At 36.3% G+C, this 19,003-nt stretch overlaps 1 protein-coding gene across 1 annotated transcript in view; it reads right to left on the bottom strand.

Annotated features, from left to right (window-relative positions):
- LOC150084355 (uncharacterized) overlaps positions 1–19,003 on the bottom strand; it is a 33,356-nt gene that overhangs the window by 13,786 nt on the left and 567 nt on the right. The window contains exon 2 of the mRNA XM_090375186.1: positions 2,800–3,036. Within this exon, the coding sequence (XP_090231312.1) occupies positions 2,800–3,036 (237 nt within the window). The remainder of the gene's footprint in view (positions 1–2,799; positions 3,037–19,003) is intronic.

Raw genomic sequence — 19,003 nt, forward strand, 5'->3', positions numbered from 1 at the left:
CTCTTTCTTTCCCCAAAACTGACATTTATTCCCTTTTACCTGACGATGTGGAATATGAGCAGGTAGAAGTCAAACTGAAATACCTGCAGAGATTGGCTAACTTACAGTACTTAATGAAAATTCTATTCAAATCCTTGAAAAATAAATAAATCACTGAAATATGTCTGAATTAGTTGTTTGTTGATAAAAAACCAAAAAGTGTTTACTGTTCACTTTGTAAGACAGAGAAAAAATAATTTATTTTTATAAATAAAATAAAAGGCTTTAGTTGCAATAAAACCAGAGCATTTTATTTCCTGTAATTTCCCTTAGAAACATTTACATCCAAATATATTCTAGTTTATATTAAAATACACTGTATATATATATATAGAAGTAGAAATAAAATATATAAATTCAACATTTTGTTGCATTTTGAAATAAGAAATAATTTGTTTTTTGTAAACTAAAAATAATGTAAGCATTTATCCATGTGGGTATTTTTCTGTGTGAGCATTTATGACAGTGGGGTTTTTACTGTGTGGAATTTTCGTGTGGGCTTTTTTCATGTGCGCATTTATCTGGTCACCCTAGAATAGGTATAAGCAGATATTTTGCAAGTTGTAAATAAATGACAAGAAGCGGCATTATAAGTCGTCATTGGAGGATTAATGTACCTATTAACTTGCAACCCACATTGTCTTCACAACCGCCGCTCAAAAAAAAAAAAAAAAAGTCGCGCTGATTGTTGTGTTCCATCACAATCTTGTTTCATTATTTGTCAGGGATGTCAAAATTTTTTTTTGTTTAGAAATTGCGGAAATGATGAGTAAATGCAAAAGAGTTGTGGTTTCAATTAAACAAAATCTTGAAATTATTCAAACATTTGAAAACGGTGCATCCGTTAAATCTTTAATGAACCATTATAATGTTGGTGACCAAACCATAAGTGACATTGTAAAAAATAAAGGGAAGCATTGTATTGGACACGCAAGTAGTGTGTGGTAAGGTTTTTCATTTTTTTTATCCATCGCCATATTTTTTTACATACATAGGTTGCTGAACATTTTTTGATACAGTATGTCCCCAACTTACGTAACTTCGGATTTACGTAAATTTTTCACTCAATTTTTTTTTTTTAGGATTGTAAAATTTAAAACAGTAAAAAAATAATAATAATAAGCGATCAATAATGACGATTACAGCATGCACAAACTGCACAAGTGAGATATGGAGTAACAAACTTAAAAATAGTTTATAATGAATTGCACTAACAGTAAATTTTAAAAACAGTTTAAAATGAATTGCACTAACAGTGCCCAATAAACCAGAAACTGCAAACTGTCTTTATTGTTTTATGGTAGTGACCTCCAGAAATGTGCTTTAGTAAAATGTGAGCTCACGTGGGGTAATAATGGTGAGTTTTCGCCTTAACCCTGTGAAGTGCTTTACAGAAAATTTCATTTTGACCATTATCATGGTGCCGACTAAGAGAATAAGTGACAGCGGTACTAGTAAATCTACCAAGAAAAGGAAAGCGACAGAGTTGGATCAGAAAATTAAAATAATAAGGATGTAAGAAAATGGTCAAACATTAACAAGTATTGCACAGAATTCAGATTTGTCAGTGTCAACAGTGAACAAATAATAAAGGAGAAAGACAGAATACAAGAAGTGGTGAAGAGAATGGCACCAATGAAGTCAGCTATAATAACCAAGTCTACAAAATACATATCAGTTTTTGTAGACTGATAAAGTTTTTAATTGAACTAATTAAAAATACAGTACAACCTGGATAAGAAGTTTTCCGAGGGACTCTAGGTTTAGAAATTCTTATGCAGAAAAACTTCTTGGAAGGGAAAATCACCTAAGGGTATGAAATATTAACTACAGAAAGAAAAATGAAAAGATACACATACATAAGTTAAAGATCACTTTTAAGTACTATTTCAGAATTTATAAATATTTTACTCTGCCTATGGGAAACAATTTTAAGCTGAGGATTTCTAATTGCTTAACATTCTGTTCATTAACCCCATTAGCAAATACTCATACCTTAAAATGTAACTCATAGCCTTCTAAGCCAATGGCTGTCCCAGGGATGTCTCCTCAACAGAGAAAAATTAATAATAATAATTATTAAAGTTGAAACTGAGCTCCTTTTACTTTTACCCATCATCAAACTTGTGAATAATTTCAAGTTTTGTTCAATTGAAAGCACAGCTATTTTGCATTTACCCATAATTTTTGCAATTTCTAAACAAAAAAAAAAAAATATTTATTTACTATAAAAAAATTGAGATACCTGTCAATAAATAACAAAACAAAATTTGTCTTTATGCGGTGTGACAGAACACAACAATCCATACAACGCACTAAAACAAACTAAATATCTGTTCTCTTTCCATTGTTTTTTTGAGCGGAGGGTGTGAAGACAGCGGGGGTTGCAGGATGATAGGTACATTCATCTCCCAATCACGACTTATAATGCCACTTCTTGTTGCTTATTTATGACTTGCAAAACATCTGTTTATACCTATCCTATTTATTACTTGAATTTTTGATTTCCGTTGGAGAGAGATATATATATATATATATATATATATATATATTTTACTTTGGAGTCCTGAAGTGTCACGGTTAATCCAATCCTGGTAAATCGAGAGTCTGCTGTGTATATGTATACATGTATATATATATATATATATATATATATATATATATATATATATATATCACTCTATTCAATACTATAATAAACAGTAATAAATAACTATGCAATTTGTGCTGTTGTTGAGTTTCTTATAATTTATAACTTACCCATTGAATAACACATAATGGCACAGGGTTTGTATCTGTAGGAGGCAGGTGGAAAATGGTTCATCATGTTTGTCAATGCAGGAGGGATAGATCGGTTATACTCAGCTGATACAACAATGTAACCATCTGCAGTTTTAATTTGTTGATCATACTTCACTAGCCATTCTGGAGGTGTTTCACTAGGACCATAAAAATGGAGCGGCTTTCGCAATAATGGAAATTCCATGCATTCTGGATCTGTAAAACAGAAATGTGCTTTAAGGGTTGTTAGTATTAAATATAATTGCAACCGAACACCAATCCACACCCACCAACAATATGCAAACTTTTAATGCATTCCTGATACCACAGTAATAAAAATATTTCAGGCGCTTAAATTAAATTATTGTTTTCATTTTCTGTGTTTAATAGAAATGAAAAGTAAATATAGTTATCTCCTTATAACTAAATTAACATTATAACTTTACAGAACACTTAATAAAATTCTATTGCCATTTAATTTAATTATATAATATTTATTACTCTATTATATTAGTTTTTTTTTAAGTCTCCTCTTTGTATATATATATATATATATATATATATATATATATATATACAAAGTTTCCGTTCTCCTTTCTTTAGCATAGCTGACTATCTTTTATCATCAAATAACAAGTTTATAAAGCATTATTGGTTCTCTACTATCACCATTATTTGGTTTTTACATTGTTTTCATGGTCTGGGCTATCGGTCGGGCTAAAGTCATCTAGCTTGTTAACCACCTTAAAATTGTTTCCCCCCCCCACCTTATCTAAATATCTCATACTATAATCTAGTATATCTTAACGAATTATATATCCTTATGATACCTTATGATTCATCAGGTATAACAAGCAGAGGACAACAGAAACTGATAGCTCGCTAATTGTAGGTAAACACATTGCAAGGGTTAGCCCTCGATAAAGTCCTTTGTAATGTGTATCCACCAATCTATACTGCAATTGGCTTGACATGGGAATTTAGTAATTATCCTTATTTATTTGTTTTATTTTGCCTATAACAATTATGTTTCCCTACTAGGTTATACCATGGACCAAAGTCAGCTAGGATTGATATCACATCCCTTAGTTACCACCTACTCGTTCATACTATGTTCATAGTTATTAAGACTGATGTAATGTTTTATCTAGACATTGATGGCATTAATCAGCTCTTCTCACCTTTATTAGGTCTTTGATTTTTTGGTTTTTGCTATAGTTTTCACTGTTTGCATCACCTTCACAATTGAATATTTTACCTTTCAACTGTTAACTATTTGCCATATCTACTATATATATATATATATATATATATATATATATATATATATATAATTATATAATATTTATTACTCTATTATATTAGTTTTTTTTTTAAGTCTCCTCTTTGTGTATATATATATATATAGACATACATACACAGGGTAATTCACTACCAGTGCAACAAACTTTCAGGAAGTGTAGGAGGCACAAAGACGAATCGGAATCACATAGCATTGCAGGGTGCGAAATGCCTTCGTCGTGCGGTAGAGGACGTTGAACGGGAGGTCGCATGAACAGCGATCCTGCTGGAAGTCAGCATTTGCGAACCGTTTCTGTTGAAGAAACCAAGTAGCAAAAGTCCTCCGGAGTGGATAATCCGCAGGCTCCAATGATTGGACGCGTTGCAGATGGTATGAACTCATTTGGTTTGTTGACAGTATCCTCCATACAGTGGATTGGGAAATACCCAATCGTTGGCCTATCGCTCGAGTACTCGTACTCGGATTGCCTTCTGCAAGACGTAGGACATTCTCCTCATTGTCTGGCATCCTCGTCATTCGCTCTCGATTCATGGTACCTCTCGTGAAACACCAGTCTCACGTAACCTTCTGTGCACATGTGCGAAAAATTGTATGACGAGGAGCAAGCCTGTGCGGGAAATGTTCCTGGTACAAGCGCAGAGCGCCACGCCTGTTACAGTCCACAGCTCCATACGTGAGGTGCATGTTGGCCAGTTCAACGTTTGAATACTCGTCCACCCTACTGCCTCGGGAACCAGTTCGCAAATGCTGACTTCCAGCGGGATCGCTGTTCACGCGACCTCCCGTTCAACGTCCTCTACCGCACGACAAAGGCATTTCAGACCCTGCAATGCTATGTGATTCCGATTTGTCTTTGTGCCCCCTACACCTCCTGCAAGTTTGTCGCACTGGTAGGGAATCACCCTGTATATATATATATCTTCACAAGCAACGTCACATTCACGTCTTGCATAACAAACATACAAGGTGTGCATGGACTGTCTAAAGCTAACAATACTGCATTAAATTACATTTAATCTATGAATTTCTTTTTTCTATACAAGTTGTATGGAAAAGAGAAATAGTTGCCAGATTTCTATTTGTCCAATCTTAATGAAATTTGGTCTGACTGAACAAATATTTTTAACAAGTCCAAATACAAAATTTCATTAAAATCCATCCACTGGGAGTCCATCTGTTATATGCAGACAGATGGACATGGTGAAGATAATAGGTGCTTGACGTGAGTATATGCCTAAAAAGAATTGAATCTCTTATTGGCATAATTTTTTTAACACCCTAATTTATGGTACAACAAGCCTACTCATAAAATTGACAAAAACTTAAGCACTCTGATATTGGATGACCTCTAAAAGCATATCTTCTAGTAAAATGACAAAAGTCAATATCATCTACTGCTAACAAGGATTTTTACTTTCACACTGTTAAGTAACCAATGTGAGCTCATACTAATCTTTCAATTTCTTATGTTATCTCAAATGAAGTTAACTGGTTAATAAGCAGCCTATTAATGTGTTAATTTTAACTGTTAAATAGCAGGTGGTAAACTGTCCTAATGGCACCTGAGTAGCCTTAATACGGATGTAAAAAGGTCAGATGAATGCTGTAGTATCCAAGAATCATTTTTAATTTTTATTTATTTTATTCAGTTTAGATATATTCTGACCACAGACAGCAATATAAGGGTAGGCTATAATAAGCAGTATGACAGGATGGGAAATTTATGTGTAGTTTATGTTAGTATTATAATGGGACAATACAGTCCAGCAGGTAGTTTTTCTGGGCATCTACCAAGACCCAGGCACAACTGTCAGACTCTTAGATCATGCACCATGACTCCTCAATCCAAAGCACAGCTTTCTTTTGATCTACAGTACCAAGAACTGTGGGCCTTACACCAAGCTAGATGGCATATGTCATTAGTTGGCATGATCAGTGGCTTGTGGATGACTGCACAAACATGGTAACTCATATCATAAAACATCCTATACTAATGCTGACAAATGTCTCAATCATCTCACTGAACGCCTACATTTGCTGCAGCAATGTCAACACGGCGTTCCAAGCAGACAATTCTTTGAAGGACTCTCCTGTCACATTCCATCAGTTTTGGAGGTTTTTCAGATGTTAGCATTAGCAAAGGCACATGATGCAAGAAAGCAAGCTTATATAGCATCAGCCAAAAAAAAAAAAAAAAAACCCTTATTTCACCCATCCACTTGCTTGCTCCAAATGTTTGTCGAGTTCTACCTTGAATCTATTTCAGTTATCAACTTCTTCAACGACAGATGGAAGTTTCTTCCAGCAATCAACCACCTGCTGGCTGAAGGCAAACCTCCGCACATCTATCCTACAACCGTCTTTCCTCAATTTCAATTTATGCCCTCTCGGGCGATTATTCTGAGCAAGAGGAAGAATCCCATCTGCATTGAGCATGCTCAAACCATTCAAGGCTTTATACAGCTCTATCAGATCACCTCGCTGGTGCCTAGTCTCCAGACACTGCAATTTACAAAATTTAAGTCTTTCTTCGTAAGAGCACCCCTTTGTTCCATTCACTAATCTTGTTGCCCTTCTCTGTACTCGTTCCAGCATCTCTACATCCTTCTTGAAATGAGGCCTCCAGACCTGTATACAGTACTCTAGGTGTGGCCTGACCATTGCCTTATACAAGGGAATAATCACCTCCTTATCCCTGCTAGAAAAATTCCTATATATCATTGACAATACACCATGAGCTACTCTTGCAGCCCATCTGCACTGCTCAGAGAACTTCATATCTGCCTGCACAATTACCCCAGGTCCTTTTCATTCTCTACCACTGTCAGTGTAGTACCACAGAGTTCATACGTTGCTCTGGGGTTGCTGTTTCCCATATGTAGTACTTTACATTTGTCAATATTAAACTTCATATGCCACCTCTCAGCCCATCTGCTCAACTTTTCTAGATCCTGTTGCAACAGTGTACTGTCATTAGTGTCATTAACAACCCTGCCAACCTTTGTATTGTCTGCAAACTTGGACACGAAGCCTGATATACCATCATCAATATCATTTATAAATACAGAAAACAACAATGGACCCAATACTGAACCCTGAGGGATTCCACTAATAACATTTCACGACAGTTTACAACAGTAATGTTCACGACAGTTTCAGCATCGGTATGCATTTGTAGATCACATCACCTATCATCAGTGCCATTGAAATATCATGTACAGACTGAGTGCTTACATGGCACCCTATTAGCTTTCCATGATGGAAGTCTGCCACTGATTGCAGCATCTCACATTCACAGTAGTACTACTGTCTCCCTCAAAGGCTACGAACACATTTATAGTTGTGCCTGATCAGGGCCGTACTTACTTATAAATAGGCACAAGCTTCAGGCCTCATGATAGAGGGGGACCTCTGTAATCTGAAATTTTTAAAGCAATTTCTTTTTTTAACATCCTGATCTAAACTAGGGCCCACTTGTACCTACCTTGTTTATATTGTAAACAGAGACAGGTGAAATTTACTGAAAGTGTGGATGACTCATTTCTCTGAAAGAACAGATTAATTTCCAGAATAAAGGAAAATAACTCTCTCCTAATTCTCTAATAGGGTGTAACAGTAGAACATTGGCTGACCACGTATTATCCGCATCGAGAATATGCCTTAATCTTTTCCACTGGCTACGAACACAAGAAAGCAGTTCACCAGTGCGACTTCTCTGTACAGTATGGAGGAGAGGCGGTTGTAAATGTGTTATGAAATTGTGAAATGTTAATCCTTTTAGCTCTTAATTCGTGCTTTCTACAGCAGCAGCTCACACTGTTCACACCTCTAGGCCAGAGGTGCGAACAATGCGTACCCAGCCTCTCTCTCGAAATCCGTTCATTATATGGAAATTTTATTCGCTCTGCAGAAACTATTTTAATTGAACCACCAATGGATTTGAGAATCTATATAAGCTGAGACCTGAAAACTGTGACATTTAGTTTAATTGTTGATTTGCAAAGTTACAGTGTGATACGTAGGAATGCACACACTAAAGTAAATATAGATATGTATCCATCTCTCTGAAAGTAGTGTTGTAGTTTAATATATTTTGATTCTGTTGTAACAGAAAATTTAAATATCAAATCTATGTAATGTTTCATTATCTATTGTTACTGTGGCATACATTTCCTTTATTGAAAACTTTTTGTTTTCTCGTGCTTAAAATATGAATTGATTCAAGTGTTAATTTTTTATATTGAATCATTATCAGTTATATTACTTTTAAGCTGTTACTATAATCACATTTGAATTAAAAATCTGAAATTGTCAATAAACAATGAATTAAATGAAGCAGTAATTAAAAAATGATATATTAATATTTAAAAAGGCATTAATCATAATAGCAGCAATTATGCCAAAGAAGAAAATGTTTCAAATATTGAGTATATGTACAATATTATTAATGATGGATTTAGATCAACATTTCCGAATGTCGAAACAATTCTGTCATTGCTATTTATTATATTATTTTTATTGTTATTATTAAATATTTATTTTATTATTATTTATTTATTTATTGCTAATTCATTGCTATTTACCTGCTATTATTTACTACTAACAAACAAGATGTGGATGTTTTTATATTATTTTTATAATATAATATTTTTGTAATGCAATTTTTGATATTATTTATATATGTAAGTTTTTTTTGAATTGGTACCCAAAAAGGGGGGCCCCGCAAGAGCTTAGTGCCTCGGGCCCTGAGAAGTGTAAGTACAGCCCTGTGCCTGATGTATGGTAGGATATGAAAAACTATCAACAATGGAGTATCCAGATATTAATGTTGTTGTTGTGGTGGTATTTTCTGGCACAAGGGCTACTTAGGTCATATTGCAACTCCCAAATTAATTGAATCATTTATGATAACTGCAAGGGGAGCACAGTTAGAAACGGTCATACATTTCAATACTCCTTTACTACAAGGCAGTGTTCCTCCTCATAGTCACGTTCGCTGCAGGGGCTTGGTTTCACCAGGCAATTAAATGTAAAATTAAAGAGAAGCTGAACTCTGTCCAACGGGGACTTCTCCCGGCGACCCAACGGATCTCCAGAACAGTCTCCACAGCGGCAACACAAGTCATTGCGGGGTTCTTCTACTGGACCTCTTTGTAGTTTATAGGGGACTATGCTACAGAATACGGAGGAGAGTTCCTGCAGCAATCCTAGGAATCCACCTTAGACACGGATGTGAAAAGTGAGAAGCTGTGCGCTGCTCATTATAGCAGCGCACAGCTTCTCACATATGGCAGACCCAATGGGACACAACCAACAAGGGACTAGTCACAAAAAAATTCATACCAGATGTTACTTTTGCCATGGCAAAATCTGTTGGGAAATGGTTCTCTCTCATGATGGAAACCTCCTATCTAGTCACAGGACATGGGGCCCTCAATGAGAAATTGTTTCAATTTAGGCTTGCAGAGTCAGACCGTTGTCTCTGTGGAGCAAAGGAGAACTGGTCCCACATACTCTATGACTATGCAATATATGATGAATCCAGAAAAAAGATTTTGGTTCAGCAGAAGATAAATTGAGACCAGTATCAGAATAATGTCAATTACTACATATGTGCCAACCGCTTCCAACTGTGTTTGCAATGGAATGCATCTGGAAGGAACTCGTGAGTCCACGAGTACGGCTACTCCTCCATGGGGGCTGTTAGTATCAGATATATCTTGTCTGAAGATAGTACAATTTTTGACAGAAACATATTTTTGTTGTTAAATTTGTTTCTTGTAATTACCGTATTTCCCCATGTATAAGACGCACCCTTTTTCGAAAAATTTGGGGTCTAAAAACTGGGTGTGTCTTATACAGTGGTTGTAGATTTTTTTTTACTTGCATTTCCCGCTTTTTTGCGCTTGTTGTCTTTGCACTCATTGTTTCGCACTTGTTACCTGTATATTTGGTTACGTTTTGCCACGTTCTGCCCAGAAATAGCTCAGAAAATATTTTCATACAGTGCTGAATTCAAGTTAAAAGTGATCCAGTTTGCAAAAGTGAATGGAAATCGTGCTGCTGAACATAAGTTTGGTCCTCCTCCAAACAAACCCTTCAAAGCTGCCATGAGAGACGAATGGAACCAATGGATGAAGTCTTCTGGGGACAATTTGACACCAGCAGGAAGAGTGAAGAAACCAACTATAGGAGAAGTTTGTACCTGGGTGAAAAGATCCTGGGATAATATCAAGATTGAGATCATTGTCAAGTCATTTAATAAGAAGTGTGGCATTTCAAATGCCATAGATGGAACTGAGGACGAGGCAATATATGAAGACAGTACAGTGATTCGTCATCAGACACAGACGAGGACAAGCTAATAGATGGGAGTTTTGACAGTGATAAGGAGTTGTATGAATTTTATGATGAATAAAACTTGAGTTCAATAACTTTATGTAATACATTTTTTTTTTAAATTTCGGGCCCCAAAATTAAGGTGCGTCTTATACATGGGAGCATCTTATACATGGGGAAATATGGTATATGGCAGCAGGATTGTAACAGTAAATTAGTTCACATAATGATATCTCATTAATACTGCTGCAAAAACCTCTGCAATTCCATTGTATGATTTGTTCCATTACTTTTTTTTTTTGTGAGCAGAAGAGGAGTCTGCTTTTTGTGAGTGGCTTGTTTATATCTGTCAGGTTTTGATTTTTCTTTTCTTGAAAAATTTGGGTGTCTTGAGTCATTGTCTTCTTCCATATCATCATCTGTATGTATTTCAAGCAGACCTGAGTTGCTGGTATCATCTATATCCATGCTTGATAGGTGAGATTGCTTCACCTCAACTGGATCTGATTTTTGTAAATTCTCTGCTGCTTGACAATGGGGAAGTCTCTGGGATGGAACTATCAGTGGTTTATTACTGCATTGGTCTACTACCTTTGGTGGAGATGGATGCTGGACCGAGAGGACTGATTGAGCCCAGTCTGAGATCGATGTGTCTGGGTGGATGGTCACTTCTGTCTGACATGCTACTGATTGGCGACTGTAAGTAGCAGAAGCAAAAGTGTATTTTGGCATACTTAATTTTACTTGTTTTCTTACCTCTTGGTAGGAAACTTTATATTTTCAATTTTATATTTTTGTATTTTTTTCCCCAACTTCCAGAGGTCACAGTCTTTAGAGTATGCCGGATGGTTGCCCTTGCAATTAGGACATTGTGGAGTTGGTACCTTACATTCTGTTTGTGTATGAGTTTTACACCCACAGTTTGCACATATTGCATCTCCACGGCATGCTGTCTGGGAATGGCCAAATTTCTGGCATTTAAAACATCTTAGGGGGTTCAGGATATATGGGCGAATGTGACAGTTTAAATATCCTGCCTTGACTGAAGCTGGTAGGTTTGGAGAACTGAAAGTTAAAATTATACCCCAGGTAGGGACTAAACTGCCATCTTTTCGGTTCATGATTCTTTTTTGCTTGAGTGACTTTTTGGTCTTTAAGTTCCTGGACTATTTTATTTTCAGGAATGTTCAATAAATCCCATTCAGTGATACTCCCTTTGAAGAACTGAGGGTGGTATGTGGTGTGATTTGAACTGGGATTCCACTCAAGGATGCCAGACGTAATAATATCTTCAAACAGGCCTATGGGGGCTGGGAAATTCCATACTGCAATAATTAAAGACAAACACCAGCCAAGGATTTAAAAATTTTTACTATAAAAATAAAATATACAGAAATGCAGTGATACACTATTGGAAGACTAAAATATTGCAATAAATTACGATAAAACGTTAAAAATATACCAAAGCAATAAAATTATCTAAAATAAACTGGATTAAAAGCGATAAAACCTGAAGCTTTCGGAGACTGCTGTCTCCTTCTTCAACAGTATATTTTAGATAATTTTATTGCTTCGGTATATTTTTAACTATATTTTTAACGTTTTATCGTAGTTTATTTTATCATAATTTATTGCAATATTTTAGTCTTCCGATAGTGTATCACAGCATTTCTGTATATTTTATTTTTATAGTAAAAATTTTTAATTCCTTGGCTGGTGTTTGTCTTTAATTATTGCAGACATAATAATAGTTCGTGTCGAGGATTGGTGGTCTCTATTAATAAATCTCCAGATTGGAGATGTTTCACCATTTTTGGTGAACCTGCAGCATGTTCGAGGCATCTCTGAATGATGAAAGGGGAGAGCTTGCCCACATGTAGTGTTGACAGAGAATGTATTATTAGGAATGTTGGTAATTCCTGTCTGCCAGTGTCTTTCTTCATTCTGTTCGAGAGTGAGAGAAGTCATGGTCAGTGTCATGATTATCATTTGGTGGAGAGCTCTTTGGCTCTAAATGTGGAAATTCATTTGTTTCCATCTCTGCTCCTTTTAGCCCTGAGGGTTGGTGTATCCTCCAACCCCAACAGGCCCCACCATGTGGAGGCAGGAGTGGTGCCACCAGTGACCAAGCGGTTGCTTAAATTAGTAGAGTTGATTAGTAATAATAAATATAAAGACTAAGAAAAGAAAGGTGGATTTCCTTTCTTGGTTCTTACTTTTGACCTCTTAAGTGCAGAACCACTTCAAGTAAACAAAAGAATAAGCACACTAAAAAAGAAACAAAACTATATCACTTTAGAAAGCACTCTATAATCACAGTAAGAAAATTGCTTGGCACTTGGGGCCAGATATTAATGGTAGGGCGGTGTGTATGTATAAATATTACTACTGGCAATATGATGCTAAGAACCAAAGCTTAAACAGCACTGTTCAAAAAAAAAAAAACTATCCACTCCATTAGTCAAAAACTGCCCAACCCTCCTTTAAATTTATTCAAACTACCCACATCCACAACACTAGGTGGAAGTATATTCCAAATGATTATGAATGCTGAAAGGATGTGTGGAGCACATCCCTTCAGCAATCACCTTTTTTTTCAATTTAAATTTGTCCCCTTATGCATTTCATTTGAGAAAGATGCATCAGCATTTAGTTTACTTAACTCTTTTTTAAGGCCTTATACACTTCAATTAGGTTAAAACATAGATGCTAGTTCCAGAGATTGTAATTTACAGAACACCAGTCTTTTTCTCCAGCAAAGTTTCTATATATCACTGACAGAACCCCCATGAACTGTCTAGCGGTGTGATTGAACAACTCAGAGAATTTAAAGTCAGACTGTACAATTACCCACAGATCTTTATCATACTTTTCTACTTTCGGTTTGATACAACCCAGATGCTATGCTATTCTAAGATTACTCCTACTCATATGCACGTACATTGCATTTCTCCAGTCAGTTACCATTTTTCACATTCCATCACATTTTCTGAGAAATTCAGCAGTCCATCTGCTGAGTTTCTCTAAATCCACTTTCTTTAAATCCCTTGTTGCTGTCAATAGGTTATTGAACCACTGTACCTACTTTTGTATCATCAGCAAACTTGGACATCAAAATGGAAATACCTGCGTCAATATCATTAACAATATTAAAACAGTAACAACCCAAAACTGACTCCTGTGGAACCCACTTACCAAATGAGTCTACGAATAGCAGTGGCTATTTATAACTATTGTCTCCTACTACTAAACCATCTCTTTATCCAATGCAGTAACTTGCCTCTTGCTTTACTGAAATCTAAATATGATATCAGAATTATGCTTTTCATCCAGTTCCTTTGCAACAACTTCATAGTAGCTGTTATTTTTGTTGTTATTTTGGTTTTTAGGAGCATTAGCAACTAAGGCCATATTTCTCCGGGATATGCGGTGGTCATTCCCTGACCTTCCGAGCCCGTCACCACCAAAAACCCCTTGGTGGTGACGGGCTCGAACCCCGGTCTAATCAAGAAGCGTGTGCTACGCACTGCTGTTCCTTCCCACCTGGCTACGGAGGCGCCTATTTCATAGTAGCAAAACAGGTTGGTGAGGCATGATCTATGATGCGATTGCCTTGACTCCACTCTGGTCAAGATGATCTTGCATGCGTTACTTCTTTAACTATCGACTCCATTTTTCCTGGCATACAGAGGTTAAACTTACAGATCTGTAGTTCTGAACAGGAGATACTTTTGTGCAGGGTCTTCAAGTGTGGTCTCCAATCTGCAGGTGCTTCTCCTAAATTTAAGGATGCTCACATTATGATGACTAAAGGTTTAACTACTGCCTTGCAGCTCCTTTTAATATAACTGAATAGATTGCATCAGCTCCAGGCATTTTGCTCACTTTTAGCTGTAGCAGTCTCTCTTCCACCTTACTTTCTGTTATTAAAAAATCATTTAACTCACAGTCAGGATTAGATACTCTTCTGCCAACCCCACCTCAAAATAAAATAATTTTCTGCCAACACAATCTCAAAACATACTTTGTATATGTAGATGCAAAATGTTTATTCAGTTTATCGGCAACCTATACAGGATTATCAACAATTACACCATTCATATCCGGTGGAAACAATGATTCAATCCCTATCCTCCTGTTGTTAACAAACCCAAAGAATTCCTTGCTGCTTTTCTTCACATTCTTAACTGAAGACTTCTCATAATCTGCTTAGCCTGCCTAACACCAAAAGTAATTTGATTACAAACTAGCTTATACTTATTGTAGGGCTTTGCATCACCTAACAATTTATAATTGCCCAGTTTTTCTTTTGTGCTACTAAGCTCATAATTTCATTGAACATCAATTTTGGCTTAAATCTTGAAGAATATTGTTGGTATAAAATTCTTGGTGAAAACTTACCACTTGCCATTTATTTTTTGGCAGTGTTGAAAAATTTACATTTCAACATTTCAAAATTGTTTCAAGTTTGGCATTCACATTTTTCAACAGCAATTAAAGCTCAAACTTTTCACTGGAACCAACTCTTCAGTTGGTTCCCTTCCACTGAAAATAATTTAAACAATGTCTGAGCCCATTATAATCACCTTTGCAAAAACAAAAACCCCTTCCTTTACCTTGACAGATTTCTTGAATAAATCCCATATCGATATACTATGATCACTGCCACCTAAAGGTTCCTTTACTTGAATATTCTTAATACATGATGAAGCCTTGCTGAAAACTAGATGAAGAATATTGCTTTTTCTTGTTGTCTCTCTAAGATGCTGGTAGAAAGCAGTCTTCCAGCAAACTGAAAAATGTTTGGCTACTAAGAGAGCTGCCAACTCATTAGTTCCAAGTGGCATCTGGAAAGTTAAAATACCCCATGATAAGAAATTCTAATTTGCAGGCCAACTCTATTTATTTGTGTATAGTTGTTGTTACACTTATCACAGTATTTGGTCCATATGCTCATTAACTATGCTTCACTCCTTTATATAAACATTATATATGTTTTTTCTGAACACAATATAATCATCATATTTAAATTCAGCTTTATCAATATCAAAATGCTATAATGTTTCTGTTGTATCTATATCAGCATTTAAAGATATAAAAAATAGTTCAAATCCAAATTCATATACCATACTTCTAGCATTAATGTATAAGCAAATAAACATATGCTCCTTAGTGGTTTTAGTAACTATTAAATGGCCCATATACAGTATATATTGTACATAGCATAAACATTTAACAGAAAAGGGAATATCAGGCTGTAGTGCCATAGCAAATATTCTTATTGCACGAGCAAAGTCAAAAAATACCATTCAAAAACATCATTATAGAAATAATAATTCTGTATCAAATATCAGTATTGCATTTATTTATGTACAATGCATTACTTTATAATTAAATACAAACTGTACATAACTGTACCATTCAAAAATTAACTTATTGGCCTTGCAAATTTTCAAGGCCAAAAATTAAAAATTAACTTACTTAAATTCAAAAATTAACTTATTGGCCTTGCAAATTTTGCAATAAGGCCTTGCAAATTTGCAAGCTAGGCATTTTTCCTTGGATTTAACAGCCATCTGATTCCTCTCCCCAGAAGTCCTTGCACTGCTATCTTGTTTAGGACCTTATTATTATTATTATTAGCCATATGGTACAAGGAAGCCTGAGGCTTATGTTGTACCAGCCAAAAAAAAAAAAAAATTCCCCGAGTTACCCTGAGAGAGAGAAAGAGAAGTAGAAAGGAATCACCAAGAAAGAGAAGAATGATGATATCCAGCTCAGGACCCTGGGTTTGCCAAGCCCATACTCACCAGATGTGAGCCCCCGGGGTCTGTGCAAGCTAAAGCTACCACCACTTCTTAATCATAATTTAGCACTAGAAATATCTTGAAACCATATTCTTTCTTTATTCGGTTAATCCCTGGATCCAAAAATGTTCTATATGTATCCTATTTTTAGAGAAAAATGTATGTGGCAGAAAAACTAATATCCAATTAGAACAATTGGTAGCAAAATATAAGCCTTTGCAAATCACAGATAAAATAACATCTTGCAAGCCATCTCAACAAAAACTTCTTTACTTATGTAAACTCTAGAGGGAAGGGGATGAATCAGATTGATCCACTTGATATCGATGGTTCAACTACTGATGATCCTGCTCAGGTAGCTAAAAAACTAAATTATTATTTTGCATCTACATTCACACATGAGGAGTTATTCAGGGAGGGGAATGCCAGAGGTGTATTCAATTCTGGCAGTAAGCCAGATAATCTTGTAGTAACAGAGTAAAGTGGAGGAGAAATTGTTGAAGATAAATATAAGAAAGGCACCTGGGGTGCATGGAATCTATCCAGTTATATTAAAGGAGGTGGCAAAGGAAGTAAGCAAACCCTTAGCCATAATTACGAGAGCTTCCCTGAACTCAGGGGAGGTACCTATGGACTGGAGATGTGCAAATGTGACCCCAATCCACAAAGGAGGATCAAAGGGAGACACAGGTAATTACAGACCAGTTAGTTTAACTTCTGTTCCAGGGAAATTCCAGGATCAACTAGACAAGACTTCAGTTATAGCTCGGACACAGCATGGGTTTGTTGGAGAAGTCTTGTCTGACTAATTTGATTAGATACAATGATGTAGTCACAAAGGAACTGGATGCAAAGAATAACTTTGTTGTCATATATTTTGATCTTAGAAAGGCTTTTGGTACTGTTGCACATGGAAGACTGCTGCACAAATTGGAGCAGTGTGGCATTGGAGGCAAATTGCTGCTATGGATAAAGGGGTGGTTGAGGGGGAGAAGACAGAGAGTGGTAATCAATGGACACTGCTCTTCGTGGACTAATGTTATTAGTGGAGTCCCTCAGGGTTAAGTGTTGAGTCCATTGTTGTTTCCTGTATTTATAAATGATATTGATGATGGTAAAAGTGCAGCCATTATCAACCCACTGCAGGATGGAAGCTTCCTCAACAATTCATGATGATGGTATATCAGGCTTAATGTCCAAGCTTGCAGATGATACGAAGGTTGGAAGGGTTGTTAATGACACTAATGACAGTACACTGCTGCAACAGGATCTAGAAAAGTTGGGCAGATGGACTGAGAGATAGCAAATGAAGTTTAACATTGACAAATATAAAGTACTGCATATGAGAAGCAGTAACCCCAGATTAATGGATTAATGTATGAACTGTGTGGTACTACACTGACAGTGGTAGAGAATGAAAAGGACCTGGGGAATTGTGCAGGCAGATATGAAGTTTTCTGAGTAGTGCAGATGGTCTGCAAGAGTAGCTCATGGTTTCTTGTCAATGATATACAGGATTTTTTCTAGAAGGGATAAGGAGTTGATTATCCCCTTGTATAAGGCAATGGTTGGGCCACACCTTGAGTACTGTATACAGATCTGGAGGCCTCATTTTAAGAAGCAGAGCTGCTGGAAGAAGTACAGAGAAGGACAACAAGATTAGTGAATGGAACAAAGGGTTGCTCCTACAAAGAAAGGCTTAAGTTTTGCAAATTACAGTGTCTGGAGACTATGCACCTGCAAGGTGATCTGATTGAGGTGTATATAGCCTTGAATGGCTTGAGCATGCTCAATGCTGATGGGATTCTTCCTCTTGCTCAGAATAATTGTCTGAGAGAGCATAAATTCAAATTGAGGAAAGACAGTTGTAGGATATGTGTGTGGAAGTTTGCCTTTAGCCAGCAGGTGGTTGATTGCTGGAACAAACTTCCATCTGTCATTATAGAAGTTGATAGCTTAAACAGATTTAAGGCAGAATTAGACCAACATTTGGGGCGAGTGGATGGGTGAAATGGGAAGAAGGGGGAAGTTTGACCGATGCTATATAAGCTTGCTTTCTTGCATCATGTGCCTTTACTAATGCTAAATGGCAGGGCATTTATGTGCCCAATAAACTGTAAAGTAGATAAGAAAGATAGCTGCAACAGGCACTTATTTGGAAATTATATACAGTATATTGAAATTCCAAACAGATTTAAATTACTAAATGCACTGAATAAAATTTACAATTTCAGTTGACCACATACAACTTCCACTCTCTCATGCAGCAAAACTACCCCGGGGCTCACATCTGGGGAGTATGGGCTTGGCACACCCAGGGTCCTGAGCTGGATATCATCATTCTTCTCTTTCTTGGTGATTCCCTTCTAATTCTGACTCTCTTTCTCTCTCTCTCAGGGCAACTCAGAATTTTTTTTTTTTTTTGCCTGGTGCAGCATAAACTCCAGGCTTCCTTTACACCACATCTAATAATAATAACAATAATAATAAAACTCACATCTCTCACAAATGTCGTTTTTTTTCAGGCATGTGGGCCCCTTCTCCCAAATGATTGCTAGCATGCGCTCCCTCAAACTTTCTAACGGAGGGGACTAAAGCAGTGTTCCGGGCAATCATTAAGCTTTATTTTCCATGTGGTGCAAAACAAATGTACATTATTTTTATCGGATGGGGAGGACCACAGAGTAGTAACATACTACTCTGCAGGGAGGACTATAGCTGCTGCGTGGAGCAT

The sequence above is a fragment of the Mastigoproctus giganteus genome, chromosome 6, assembly GCF_048544385.1.
Source record: "Mastigoproctus giganteus isolate SK-2022 chromosome 6, ASM4854438v1, whole genome shotgun sequence".
Lineage (NCBI taxonomy): Eukaryota > Metazoa > Arthropoda > Arachnida > Uropygi > Thelyphonidae > Mastigoproctus > Mastigoproctus giganteus.